This window comes from Mastigoproctus giganteus, chromosome 8, assembly GCF_048544385.1.
Source record: "Mastigoproctus giganteus isolate SK-2022 chromosome 8, ASM4854438v1, whole genome shotgun sequence".
Lineage (NCBI taxonomy): Eukaryota > Metazoa > Arthropoda > Arachnida > Uropygi > Thelyphonidae > Mastigoproctus > Mastigoproctus giganteus.
The window spans coordinates 115,479,940-115,495,409 of NC_143582.1; the positions used below are offsets into that span (position 1 = coordinate 115,479,940).

The window sequence follows — 15,470 nt, forward strand, 5'->3', positions numbered from 1 at the left end:
TGGTTAGTTTAGTGTTTAATGGGGCATTGGCAACTGAAGCCATAATGTGCCAAGTCGAAATTAAAGCCAATACAAAAAAATTTCGTAGCCTATAAACTGGCTACCATGTCAAGAAAATAAACATGATATACTATGGTATAAAGGTAAATAAAAAAAAATAATAAAAATATAAAATATTTAAATTTTTGTGTATAAATTGATTGTGTAAAAATTGAAAAAAGTCAGACAGGTTGTCTCTGTCACCTAAAATCTGACTGAGTGTAGATGGTTCAGCCAGATTATTAAAATCCCTAAAAAATAAACGTTGTGGTTCTATAAAAACATGATGAATAGTTAAAATAGTATAACACATCTCACACATAGGTGGGCCATCCAAGCTCAGCAAAAAGGAATGTGTTAGATGACTATGACCTATGAAGAGCAGAGCAAGAACAACTTTCTCTCTTCAAACCCTGCGTAGACTGGACTGACATTGGTTGATTACAGGCTTAATGTGATGTGGATTATTTGTGGCCTGTCCATGGCAGGAATCTTGCCATTGGGAATATAATTTAGAGCGTATTATTTGCCTGTAGTTTGTATAGGGGACTGACAGGCAATGATTATCCAGGGAAATGGCTGACTTGGCAGAGGTATCAGTTAATTCATTTCCCAGGATCCCAATGTAGCTTAGGATCCAGAAGAAGAGAATGTCAAATTCTGATTCAAAGAGAGAAAAGAGTATCTGCTGAATCTGGGACAGAGCCAGGTGAGGGTTATGCCTCAGAGATAATACAGCCTGTATCATGCTTGATGAGTCGCTATATATCATATACCTTTGGCAATTGCTATTTTTAATGTGATCAAGGGCTGTTTCTATTGCGTGCAACTCTGCAGTATAAATACTAGTTTCTCGTGGGATCTTATTAAATAATGTTTTGTGAGGAAACACAACAGGAGATCCCACATAACATTCTGATATCGAGCCATCTGTATAGACTGCAGAAAGTCAGAATACTGCTCTCTATGTGATGCAAAGAGTTGCTGGTAGACAGATGGCAGCATAGTAGCCATCTTCCAGATCTTAAGGGAGAAGTCACAAGTTGGAATATAGGCATGCCAGGGTGGAAGGAATTGCCTTGGTAACTGGGCAATGTTGTCTACCATCATGTTAAGTTCATTTAATTAACTGTCTTAGGATGCAAATACCAAAAGATTTATTGGCAGTCTGACGGGTGTTGTAGAGATTTTCCCAATGTGCATCAAAAATGGATGCCCACGTGGGATGATGATGCACAGATTTTAATTTAAAGCCATATTGTTTTAATTTATATCTAGATTTCATAAAAGCGTCATGAATGTAAGTTTCGAGTGGGATTAAATGATCCAAAGTGGCTCTGTTTCCTCACAAGCCCCACACTGTCCAGGAAAACAGACCATTTGCTTCTAAATACCATAGCAGGTGCGAATTAACCATTCTTTCCAGGAAGATCATCATCAAGCACAAAAAGCTTGTCAATAGGATGATAGTTATTTAGATTTCTAGGATTCTTTCCTGGTTTTGGGAAGGCAAGGACGATTGCCTTTTGCCAGGAATCTGGAAATTCTTTATTAAGAAAAATTCTATTAAATAAAACTAAAAGGTGATCCTTACATTGTAGCGAGAGGTGTTTTATCATTTTGTAGTAGATGTCATCTGGCACTTGCACAGGTGAGAAAGAGTGCTGCATTTTTAACTCTTCCTGTGTGGCTTGTTATATGGTTCAAGACCTTTTGAAGAGAAGTTTAATGGATATTTCTCATATTCCTCTTTCAGAGCCAGAAACTCTAGAGGGAATGATGTTTTTGCATAGGATTTTGCAAATATTTCCCCTAGAGTGTTTGCAACTGCAGTTTGATCTGCAATTGGACATTCATTGTGCTCGAGGATCACTGAAGGGCTTGGTGAATATTTCCCCTTCATTTGATCTTATCCCAGATTACTTTTCAGCTAGCAACCTGAGTTATGGATGATGTAAAATGGATCCAAGATTTCCTTTGGCTCTGACATCAAGCATAACATGCTTTAGCACGTCTACGTTTTAAATGATATTAAATTAAATTTTTAGTCGTGGGATATCGGCGAAATATCCCCAAGGCTTTGTTTTGTGCTTTTTTTTTTTTGCTGCTGTGCATTATGAATTCCACCAAGGTTTAGGAAATAGTGGGAACTGCCTGGATGTTTTTAGGATTGCAATTTCAGCTGCATGGACAATCGTTTCTGTGACATACATGACTATCACTGATAGGCTCCTGACTGACTGTAGCGATGTCAAGGTTTGCCAGATGTTGAAAAGCATTCCAGTCAAGCCTGACCAATCTTCCACCCCAGGAAACTAAACAGCAGAAACGGTCTACCGGTAGTTAGGGTGGTGATCATACGGAAGTGATCACTTCCCTATGGGTTTACCTTCACCTCCCGAGTAATTTAAGGAAGAAGAGAAGGGGAGAAGATAGAAAGGTCAATGGCAGAGAATGCATGGGTAGGCATGTAGAAGAAGGTGTTTGTTCCCACATTTAGGAGGGAGAGGTCATTGTCATTTAGCGTATGCTCTGACTCATCCCCTTCCATTGATGTTAGCACTACCCCACAGAGGGTTATGTCCATTGAAATCCCCAAGAATTATGCAAGGGGAAGGCAATTGCATGAAAAGATCGTCAAGGTCTTTCTGGGAGATGTCAGTCCCAGGTGGCAGATAAACAGAGCAGACAGTTAATAAGAACCCCACTGTAAGGTAAATTGCTACAGCTTCAATGCTAGTTGTAAGTTGCAAAGGCTGAAAAGGGATCTGGTTGCCCATGAGGATTGCAACTCCTCCATGAGCAGGAGCATCCACAATTCTATCCTTATGAACGATGGTAATGTTATGTATAGTGAGGTCATCATTTGCCTTTAAATAAGTCTCCTGTACGCAAAAGCAAGCTGGTTTGTGCTTTTGCAGGTTTGTGCCTTGATGTCGTCAGTATTTTGCCAGAATCCAAGACAATTCCTCTTTGGGAATTTAGCCATTATTTGGGCTTGGTGGGTCCATCAGGTGGCTGCCAGGGTGCCGGGGGCTTAATTTTGTCAGTCTTGGCTTTATCTTCTTTGGGGAAGTATAGATGCTATCCTATGTCCATTTCTTCCTCCGCAAATAGTTTCAAGACTGAATCATCGTATTCAGTCTTGAAATGGATATCGAAACCTATTTGGTTTCGATATCCATTATTTTTGCCTTGAAGTGGGCGGTTCAGATTTCTGTTATGTAAATTTAGTGCTTACTTTTGCTAAGGCCAGAGCACTGGGTGGTACCGATATTGGATTAGCAACTGACTACGATTTTTGAGTGGCTTTTGTGAACTCAATAGATAGTGAGCAATGAGAGTGAATGAGTCCCTTTGGGGAAACAGTCATATCAGTTTGAGTACCGATAGTACTCTAACCAGAAACTTTGTGGGCGTATGACGGCTTGCCATTATTTATAGGTTGGATGTGTTTTCTGGCCTCCTGGTAGGACATGTTCAGGTCTGTTTTTAATTTTTGAATCTCTTTTTCGTCCTTCTACCACTGGCATGCTCGAGAGCATGCAGGGTGCTCTCTTTGGCAGTTAGTACAATTTGGCTTAGGAGCTAAATATTCCTTGCTCTCATGATCTTTGGCACCACATTGAGCATAGGCAGGGTTACCACAAGCTGTTTGTGATTGGCCATACTTTTGACATCTAAAACACCTTTGGTAACCTTACCAAACTTGTACGTCCTCACTGGGCAGTTTAGACAGCTTGCCTTAATGGCAATTCCAGGCTGTGGGGTGTTAAATGTAAGGATGAGAACTTAGGTAGGGACGAGATTCCCATCCTGTCTCACAGATATTCCTTGGATATTTTTCATGGATATTCCTTGTTCTTTTAATTCAGAGCAGATCTCTTCTTCAGAAATGTGAAGAAGATCCCACTCTGATATGACACTGCGTGACGAGTTCGAGTTTTGTGATGGGTTTTCCCTCATATAAATGTGGCTTTCAAAATTTTTTCAGCATGCATTGTATTTGATGCTTCGACTAAAATATCTCCAGAATACAGCTGTTTTACGGATTTAGGTGATCCTGCCATCCCTTCTAATCCTTTCTGGATAAAGAAGGGAGACATTTTCCCAATTGACTGCTCTCTGGTGGAATGGAGAATGAGGAAAAGAGGTGTCACAGATGGTGTTTGATCCTCAGCTCTAGCTCTTTTAACAGAATTGGTGTCATTATCATCTGAAAGATTAGGTTTGGGCCTTGTTGGCATCACAGAAGAAGTAGGATTTATATTACTCATAGGCATAAGATAAAAACTTCCGAGGCTCTAAGTACCTCACCCACCATGGAGCCTTACGAGGGGGACGCCCACCCGTGAACTAGCAGGTACTGATTGGGACGTCAAGTTCGCTTAGGAGCACCATACCTACGATTCAATAAGCCTTCATCCCGTCCCAGGACCAAAGGGAAGGAGACTTATTGGAAAGCAGTTGACCCTAGCAGTAAGAACCACCCACCCACCGATTGATCTCAGCCAGTTCGGTTCGGGACCACCACTCTTGTCGAAGCAGGGGCCAAAGTGGTATATTAAGGTTGGGCCCCTCAACCACCAGGATTCCCCCTTTCCGAGTCTCCTCGGGTTGCGGCACATGGTTGCACATGCTGGATTCCAATAATGTAACCGTGGACCCAAGGTATGGGCATTAGATCCCAGTGATGTTAATCTGGAAGGTCAGCAGCATCACTAGAAGGTCCACTCACCACATCAAGGGGATTTTGGAGGAGGAAGTACAAACAGGAAGTCCCACAAGTAGTAAACCCAAGGAATAGATAACATTTACAACTACCGGTAAAAGAGATTCACCTGCACACACACATATAGGCACATAGTAGAGCAATTCACCCAGAAAATAAGGCACCCTGACAACAATCCTAGCGTCTCAGACCGAAGGAAGGCTAAGGACAAAGATGCCACAAACGACGCAGAGTACAGACCACGTTTCACAACAATGTACAAAATTCTGATAAGCTGCATAACTTAGAAGAGGTCAGACCACTTGGATAGCCAGAACAACATCATGGCAAAACTACAGAAGAATGTAAGCAGACAAGCAGAGGATGCAAGGAGCAATTGACCACTATGGAGTAAGCCTATAAGAAGCATCACAAAATATACATGGAGTGCATCGATAACTGCAAGGCTGTCGACTCTGTGCCCCTTTTTCTGGCTGACCGAGAAACTAATGGCCTACAAAGTCCAGCCGACATTTGACACCCTCCTGGAAGCAACCATGTTGAAATGGAGGACTACCATCAAAGGTAGAGAACATCATGATGAGACCAATACATATCAGAACACGAATCTTCCAGGAGATGCCCGAAGCCCACTATGGTTCTGTCTAGCACTCAATCCACTCCCCACTGTGCTCAATAACAGCAAGTATGGATATAAGTAGGGATAAAAGAAGGAAGAAAACACCTGCATACCCTTGCTCACCTGATGTACATGGATGATTCAACTGAGAATCAACTCTAACAGTTACTCTGGATTGCCCTAGGGTTCAGCACTGACATCAGGGTGAAATTTAGCCTAGATAAATGCAAGACCCATTAATTACCATCAAGAATGGCTAGTAGGCCAAACTACCCACTGAAGGAATTAAAGTCATAAATATATGGAAATGATGTAGATCCAACAGTTAGAGCATAAGAAGATCAAGGCCTGCCTGACTGAGAAATATCATTAGAGACTGAGAAACCTCCTAAAACAAAAATTGAATGGTGGTCACAGCCATAAACACTTATGCAGTTGCAGTACTAACATACTCCTTCAGAATTGAAGATTGGGCCAACACTGAGCTGAAGGGTATTATGAGATCGATGATGATAATGATGACCCAGTGACGCAAACACCACCTGAATCGGCCATCGAGAGATTGACCACAGTGCCCATAAAGGAGGGAGGGGACTGACTGACTGACCTCATTGAGCAATACAAGAAGGTGATTAAGAACCTATTGGACTACTTCCAGGAAAACACAGAACCAATCTACCAAGCCATAGGTAGATTGGTTCAGACAGCAATAGGCTTTAAAAAAATATATACAAATGGCACACAACACTGAACCTCAACAAGGAGACCACACTCACACAGGCAGAAAGATGGGTGAAGAAGAAGAAACTACATAGCAGATGCTACAAGACCTCCATCAAGACTCTTCCACAAGACCAAAGGATTCATGTTCAGCATCCAAGATCAGGTAAACAACAGCAGGAACTACAGGAAAAACATTGACAGGTACCCTGGAATAACAGATGACTCATGTCATTGATGCTGCCTTTTCCAAGAAACAATCCAGCATATCACCGCAGGATACAGGGTGATCACACAAAACGAGTACACTCACAGATATGACCTGGTGGTCAAGATAATACATCAGATGCTAACAACACAAAAGTACCAGTTGATCAAAAAAAAAAAAAGAAGTTTACTGTATTACAAGGAAGAGTGTCAGGCCATACAAGAGACTATACTGGGGCTTTCCCATAATAACAGACAAGATCCCACAGAAGAGACCAGACATAGCAGTACCCACCACGTAGCTGCCAGAATACATACAAGAAAAGGATCAGGAAGTACTCAGATCAAAGACACGAAGTCAAAGATATGTGCCATTTTTTTTTTTTTTTTTTTTATGTGAACCTCAAACAAAAGAGGTATTAGAACCTATAGTACTTGGTACCGGGCTTGGGTTGGAGGTTGAGAAGACGAAAGAAGATATTTGTTGACATTGGACTTGAACTTCTGTAAATTATAATTTTCAGGAAATATGTATGAAGGAAGGTTGTTCCAGAAAACGGCAGTTGAATGAATAAATGAGGAAGATGAAATGTTGGTTCTGTGGGTTTGAAGTTGGACAGTAAATGGATGTTGGCTGGTGGCGGCACATGTTCGGACTGTTTTGAAAGAAAGAGCGGGAATTACAGAAGCCAATTCAGAAGAACAGTGCCCATGGAAGTATCTGTAGAAGAGGCATGCAGCGGAAACAGCACGTCTATGAGAAAACGAGTGGAGAGACTCTGTTAGAGATGAATCATTAATTAACCTAACTGCCCTCTTCTGAATGGAATCAAGAAGCCTGAGAGAGGTTTTGGGGGCACCACCCCAAATGTGGGAACAATATTCCATGGCAGGGCGGATTTGCGATTTATACAGAGTGAGAAGCTGTTTGGAAGAAAAGTAACGCCGAGAGCGAAAGAGAAAACCAAATTTTTTAGATTCAGAGGAAGCAATATTTGTAATGTGCTTGTGCCAAGAGAGATTAGAAGTCAGGGTAATCCCAAAAAGAGATATATCAATTTGCCTAGAAATCGGAGTGTCACTAAAGATAAGCATAGGAGCAGAAGAATCCTTTTTGTGAGATATAAGACAAGACTGAGTTTTAGAAGGGTTGAAATGAACTAAGTTGAACTAAGTCTTTGCCCCACTGGAGAATTACCCTAAGATCGGCATTTAAGGAATTGGTAGCAGATTTTCGAAAAGTTGAAGCTGATTGAGCAGGACAAGATTTCTCAAAATGGAAAGTGGAATGCAATGTGCTATCATCAGCAAAACTATGGATAGGATTTCCAGTCAATGGAAGAAGGTCATTAATATACAAGAGGAAAAGAGTGGGGGAAAGAACTGAACCTTGGGGGACACCGGCATTAGTGGAGAAGTTAGAAGACAAAGAGCCATCTACCATCACCCTCAGTGAGCGATCAGAGAGAAAACTGGATAACCAATTACTAAAAACAGTAGGCAAACCATAAGATGAAAGCTTGTTTAGAAGACCTTTATGCCAAACACAATCGAAAGCCTTTGAGATGTCAAGAGCAACTACTTGTGTTTCACCGAACCTTTCCATTGAATTAGTCCATAAATGGGTAACATAAGCCAGTATGTCACCAGTGGATCGACACTGACGGAATCCATACCGGCGATCGTTGATCAGACGAAAAGTTTCTAGGTAGTTTAAGAGTTGGTGGTTAATTGATTTCTCCATTACTTTAGAAAGAGTAGAAGTAATTGCAATGGGACGATAATTGGATGGGAGGGATTTGTCACCCTTTTTAGGAACTGGCTGGATAAGAGCAAATTTCCAAGCAGAAGGAAAAACACTTTTGGAATAAGAAAGTGAAAAAAGGAGGCAAAGAATAGGAGTAAGTTCAGGAGCAAAGGTTTTGAGAACAAGTGGAGAAATACCATCAGGATCTGGAGCTTTCTTAGCATCAAGATTCATCAAAATCCTTCTGATATCCTTTTGACGGAAGACCACAGGAGGCATTGAATGGAGCGTGCTGGAAATGGTGGGAGGTGTTTTACCAAGATCATTAATGCATGAGCTGGAAGAAAAATGGGATGCAACAGGTTAACTTTATCCTTGGCTGAAGTGACAACAGAACCATCTGGTTTGGACAGAGGTGGGAGCAGAGATGGGCAAAAGTTGCGGCCAATAGCTTTGGCAAGAAACCAGAATGCTCGGCTACCATTAGGGCAAGAAGCAAGTTTTCTACTCTTAGCCTGTTCAAACTCTAGTTTGGACTGATTAATAACTGCTTTACAACTATTGCGAGCTTTGGTGTAGGCAGAAAATGAAACTGAAGAATTAGAAACAAGCCAATTACGATATGCAACATTCTTCTCTTTAACAGCCTTAGCACATTTATTGGAAAACCAAGGTTTAGATAAAGGACGAGATTTTAAAGGGGAGTGTGGGATAAAGGATTCCATTCCTGCAAGAATAATTTCAATGACACGATCTGAGCAAACGTTGACATCAGAATTTTTGAAACAGTAATCTGACCAAGGAAAAGAAGAAAAGAAGTCTTGCAGGTCATCCCATTTTGCATTCTTGTAATGCCAAACAACACGAGGTTGGGAATAGCCATGAGATAAAAGTTCCATTGGAGAAGAGACAATCACCAAGTTGTGATCTGAAGTGCCTAAAGGACCTCTCACTTCGACCGTGTACTTAGAAGAGTTGTTTGTGAGAAAAAGATCAAGCGTATTGGCTGTATGATTAGGATTGTCCGGTATTCTTGTAGGTAAATGAACAATCTGTGCTAGGTCATTGGTAATTGCAAAAGCCTGAGCATCTCGACCGGGTCAGTGTGACTAGAAAACGGAAGCCAGCTGGAGTTGTGAACATTAAAATCACCAAGGAAAATTACCTCACTGTTAGGAAAGTTGGACTGGAGAAAGTCAATTTGCAAAGAGAGGAAGTCAAAGAGCTCCAAGTGTTTAGTGGAGTTGGGAGAACGGTAGAGCCAACAGATGAATTTGACACAATGAGGCAGAGAGATTTGAAGCCAGAGAAGATCAAAGAGAGGAGATTCCAAATTGCCAAGTCTCTGACGGAATATCAGAACGGACATATGCACAAGTACCACCTTTGAGGCGAAAGGAATCATACAGCGAATAATTTGGGCATCTGAGATGAGCAGTAGTTGAATCAACCGATAACTGAGATTCTGTCAGAAAAAGTACATGGGGTTTGGCAGATTGCAAGTGGAAATGGACATCGTTAAAATTAGAATTGAGACCACGTATATTTGTGAAATGAATTAGGAAGTCCTTGGGAGGTTTAGATCTTTTCGCAGATAAGCTTGCTCTATTAGTTTGAAAATTCATGGTGTATTCAATAGTAAGAAAAAGTAGGTGGGACATGCTGTATGAAGTAATGAAATTTTTGGATATGGCGTACACCTGGTAAGAATATACCCAGATCCTTGACATAACGTGGCCTCGACAATGCTCCCCGCATACACACTACTCGGACTCCCTCCAGTCACTATCTGGCAGAGTAGAGGTAGCAAGATTATACACTAGCTGATCCGGAAGCCTCCTAGAGAGTTCGGTCCGGTGTACTAACTAGCGGCCGGCCTGCGAACACCGTTTTAGAGCTGTACCCTCGAAATGCAAGGAATATTGGATCTCGCCACGACGTTCATCATAACCTCAAATGTCATCAATCATACTGCATGATGGAAGAGATAGGGAAGGGTTGACCTGAATTTAGCTCTAGAGACTTAACATGGGTTCCACCACTTCAAGCCTCCAATAAGCAAAGTGGTGGTATTTCACCAGTTGATGAGAGTCATCTACCACCTAGTACTGCCTGGTAACATAGAGGGGCGGCGTTGTTCCATGTGGTGTGGGCCCCACACCTCGACCCCTGCTTACGTTGGTTCACACCTGGGTGGTCACCCACCATGTACTTGTGCATGGAGGTTATACCCAGGATTACTAACAGTCCCACCATCGTAAAGATGCAAGCAGAGGATTTGGCTGACACAGACTGTCTGGACTTCGCCGAAATTGGGTCCACTTGACTTGAGTGTCACCCGAATATCAGTTCCATTAGCATTTTAGACTACCACGTAGCAAGTACAGCTTGTCTGGCATATCGGAGAGAATGTCTGTGACAACCTCAAGGACCAACAAGGATTTGGAACAAGTAATGACCATCCTGGTCACCGTGTCAACCAACAGTACAACACCAAAGAGTCCCCATAAGAACCTGCCAGCAATAGGCTTTACAGAGAACACTTATGTTGAACTCTAAAAATCTGTGATTCTAAACACCTGTAGGATAGTAAGAGAGTTCCTCGACTAACAGTAATAACTATAATAATAGTAATTGGACACAACCACCCACTCCACCCAACATGACGCAAAAACAAAATCCACAAAGGAAGGGGGAAAAAAAATTTTTCTTTTGAAAAGAATAACAATAAACTATACGGAAACAGTGCCATAATAACAGACATTATCCGACAAACAGACCAGGCAACCCTCATCAGAAGAAGGAAATGTCTACTTAACTGACTGACTGACATAGTTATTCTTAACACCAACAACCTCAGAAAAACTACCAGGAAAAAGATCAGGAAGTACACAAAACCTTATACAGGAAGTTAGATAGATGAGTGATACAGAACCATCCTGATCACCATGTCAACTACTGGCATAGTGCCACCAAAGAGGCTACATAAAAGCTCAGCAGCAATAAGCCTCAGAGAGAACTACAAAGAACTTCAGAAAGCCACGATCTCAAACACCTGCAGGATAGTCAGAGACTTTCTCGACCAATAATATTAACTAGACATAACAGCCACCCTATTCATCCGGTATTGGTACCAGTTGAACTTTAGAAACCCTGTCACAGGATGGAAAAGAAATCCACAAGGAGAAGAAAGAGAATAACAATAAAAAACAGGGGCTACTTGTTACTATTCATTAAGGGCAATAATAACAGGATTGATAAAAAAAAAAAAAAAAAAAAATGGTGCCTCTCTGATATAGATGATGCACATGTTAAATATGAGAACACCATTTACTGAAAGATCATCTATAACTGTGATAGTTGTTGGGGTGGGGGAATGATTTTTATTTGTTATGGAGCTCTAATTTTAATACTATACAATCAGTAGACATGAGTTTCCCGTGTAATACTAACAGTCTAGGATAACAATAAACAATTATAGACCTGTGAGCTTAACTTCTGTTCCAGGAAAATTAATGGAGGCACTGGTTAAAGAAGCACTGCAGGATCATTTAGACAAGATTTCAGTTATAGCTCGGACACAGCATGGTTTTGTTAAGGGGAAGTCTTGCCTGACCAATTTGATTGGATACTATGATGCAGTCACAAAAGAACTGGATGCAGGGAATAGCTTTGATATTATATACTTGGATCTTAGAAAGGCTTTTGATACTGTTGCACATGGAAGACTGCTACACAAATTGGAGCACTGTGACATTGGGGGCAAATTGCTGCTATGGATAAAGGGGTGGTTGAGGGGGAGAAGACAGAGAGTGGTAATCAATGGACAGTGCTCATCGTGGACTAATGTTATTAGTGGAGTCCCTCAGGGCTCAGTGTTGGGTCCATTATTGTTTTCTGTATTTATAAATGATATTGATGATGGTATATCAAGCTTAATGTCCAAGTTTGCAGACAATACAAAGGTTGGCAGGGTTGTCAAGGACACTACTGACACTATGCTGCTGCAACAGGATCTGGAAAGGTTGAGCAGATGGGCCGAGAGGTGGCAAATGAAGTTTAACATTGACAAATGTAAAGTACTACACATGGGAAACAGCAACCCCAGAGCAACGTATCAACTCTGTGGTACTACACTGACAGTATTAGAGAATGAAAGGGACTTGGGGGTGGTTGTGCAGGCAGATATGAAGTTCTCTGAGCAGTGCAGACGGGCTGCAAGAGTAGCTCATGGAGTATTGTCAATGATATACAGGAATTTTTCCAGCAGGGATAAGGAGGTGATTATTCCCTTGTATAAGGCAATGGTCAGGCCACACCTAGAGTACTGTATACAGGTCTGGAGGCCTCATTTCAAGAAGGATGTAGAGCTGCTGGAACGAGTACAGAGAAGGGCAACAAGATTAGTGAATGGAACAAAGGGGTGCTCTTATGAAGAAAGGCTTAAGTTTTGCAAATTACAGTGTCTGGAGACTAGGCACCAGCGAGGTGATCTGATAGAGGTGTATAAAGCCTTGAATGGTTTGAGCATGCTCAATGCTGATGGGATTCTTCCTCTAGCTCAGAATAATCACCTGAGAGGGCATAAATTCAAATTGAGGAAAGACAGATGTAGGATAGACGTGCGGAAATTTGCCTTTAGCCAGCAGGTGGTTGGATGGTGGAACAGACTTCCATCCCTTGTAGTGGAGGTTGATAGCCTAAATAAGTTTAAGGCTCAGCTGGACAGGTATTTTGAACGAACAGAGGGGTGAAGTGGAAGTGGGTTTTTTTTTTTTTTTGGCTGATGCTGCCTAAGCTTGCTTTCTTGCATCATATGCCTCTACTAATGCTAATGCTAATGCTAATGCAATGGAAAACAAAAACATAAGTAGTATATTGCAGGTGAAATGAATGTGATGGACCTAATAAAAATTTCCGCTACATATGTCAACCATTCAAAGACTAAGTGTCTTCTGTTTGCTGATTCTAGAATGGCACTGCTTCTACAATTTCCTCTTTCCTATAAGTCAGAATCCAATCTAATGTAAACCAGATTAAATTTTAGGAGTTTGTATGAATTCTAAACTTCTCTTCATAGTACAAAGCACAAACCAACAGTCTACCATTCTAACTCTTTTGGTTTATGAAGCATGACCTTGCTCTCAATCATAATCCAAACACTATATCAAAATAATTTGTAAAACTGGTATTATATACTAATCTGCTCTTTCTTCTTGAAATCCACACTTTCAACTATAATGTCAGCCAAATATTTTCATGGCTGGTTAAATTCCACACTGAACTTCCTATTCTGTAACCCCAGCATCAAATGAACCAACAAAATGAAATAATGTCTGTTCAATGGCAATACAACGTTATTCAGCGGTTTGTACTTCTAATCTTTCTGGGGCCTCTTTCTTTTGTGATAATTCCTGTATGCAAAAGAGTTCCAGAGCGACTCCCATCTCTTCAGTCTACACTTTTCAGAATAAACAGATTTAATTCTTCATTTGACTGTCAAGATAGTCCTGATCTTAACCCTGATGTCTGTCTTTCAGCAAAATGTATAGAAAACTATTTTCAACTTACTGTTATCAAACTTCTTATTCTAGCAGGCATGTTATCTCCAGTTTGCTAAACTAAGTGAAACGAAAGTATTTATGTTCCATTTACTGGTTCTTAAGATTAAACACAAAAACAACGATAACAAAAAATGCAAAGATTCAAATTTAAACAACTTACCTCCTTCTTGATGGTGAAGACAAGAAAGCAGTAGCTAAAACTCCACCATTTTCACCTAAAATTATGGCAATAAAGAAGCAACACAATGAGATAAACAATACACTGTAGAACTGTGCTTCACTGAGAGAAGCACAATTTTAAAAATGAGATAAAGAAAATGCTGCTGTGACAAGAGTCATTTTGCATTAATTGTTAATGACAAATGATAGAACATTACCTATTTTATTGAAGCTGAACATTCGAGACTGTTTTGTTATTTGGGAAGACTTACAGCATTACTGTTATTTAGGCAGTATTGGGATAAGACACAGTGAGAGTTGTTAAATGTCACTCAGGTGGGATGTATTAACAACTTCCAAAGAGTTGATAATGTATCTCTACTGAGAAAATTCTGATAGTAGTCACATGCTTCTTTGAATCACTGTATAAAACTTTGGATTCTTTCTCAGCTAACAATGCTACCTTGCAAAGTTTTGAACAAAATAAATACCAAAATTATTATACAAAGGGTACTAGGAAAGTTTTGCAATACAGCTTTGTTTATTTAATTTTTTCAAAGTAATTTCCTCTACATTCAATACACCTCTCCATCCTCCGAAACCAATCTTTAAACCAGTTCTGCCAAGTTTCACTAGGGAGTAAAGCACACTCGTTCTCCCAAGCCCGTAGAAGGTCCTCATCACTGGAAAACTGCCTCCCTTTTAACTTCATTTTCACATGCGGGAACAGTGCAAAGTCGCAGGGAGCAAGGTCTGGACTGTAGGGAGGGTGCTCGAGAAGTTTCAGTCCTGTCGTGGTCAAATATTCGGTGCAGGCTTTGGCGCGGTGAGCTGCAGCATTATCGTCATGGAGGTACCAGGTGTCCATTCTTGACTTTGGCCGCAGGTTCTTCATAGATCCAATGACTTTAGGCAGGCATTGTTCAGTATACCACTTAGCTGTGACTGTCTTCTGCATGTCCAAAACGACACGTTCCACAATTCCACTCGATTTGAAAAATACAGCTATCATTTTCTTCTTTACAGATCGGGATTTTCTGACAATTACGGGTGTGTCGTCATCATCAAAGACCTAAACTTTGTTTTGAGCCTTGGTCGGCAGATCATAATAGTACAGCCAAGTCTCGTCACCTGTCACGATGTTGTTCACATACCGAGATTGTCCCTTATCAAACTTTTTTAACATCTCCCGGCACCAAGTCACACGTTGTCATCTGCTCTTCAGTCAGTTGATGCGGCACCCAGAGAGAACAAAGTTTCTTCACGTGCAAATGATCTTGCAGAATCGAACGAATTGCTGGTGCATTTAGGCCCAAAGTATCCTCTATCTGTTGGTAGGTCACTCGCCTGTTTTCGTCAAGCATTTTCCTCACAGCAGTAACGTTTTCCTCCGTAACTGACGTTCGTGGCCTTCCCGGCTTCTCAGAATCCTCCAGAGTGAAATTTCCCCTTTGGAATTCTCTATACCACCTGAATATCGTTGTACGATGTGGACAATCATCATCTAGTGCAAGAGTCATTTCTTCTAAGCACTGGACTATGGTTAAACCACGCACAAAATTATACCGCAAAACTGTCCTTATCTCATTTCGTGACCACGATGCCATCGCAAGCACTTTACACTCTCACTACTAATGAATAACTGAGCCCATCGACTTGGCACGGTGGCTACTATGCACGTAT

At 41.1% G+C, this 15,470-nt stretch overlaps 1 protein-coding gene across 7 annotated transcripts in view; it reads right to left on the reverse strand.

Annotated features, from left to right (window-relative positions):
* Positions 1 to 15,470, reverse strand: part of ash1 (histone-lysine N-methyltransferase ash1) — a 1,128,611-nt gene that overhangs the window by 450,459 nt on the left and 662,682 nt on the right. For all 7 annotated transcript variants that reach the window (XM_090378882.1, XM_090378880.1, XM_090378881.1 and 4 more), the window contains one exon: positions 13,789 to 13,843. In XM_090378882.1, the coding sequence (XP_090235008.1) occupies positions 13,789 to 13,843 (55 nt within the window). The remainder of the gene's footprint in view (positions 1 to 13,788; positions 13,844 to 15,470) is intronic.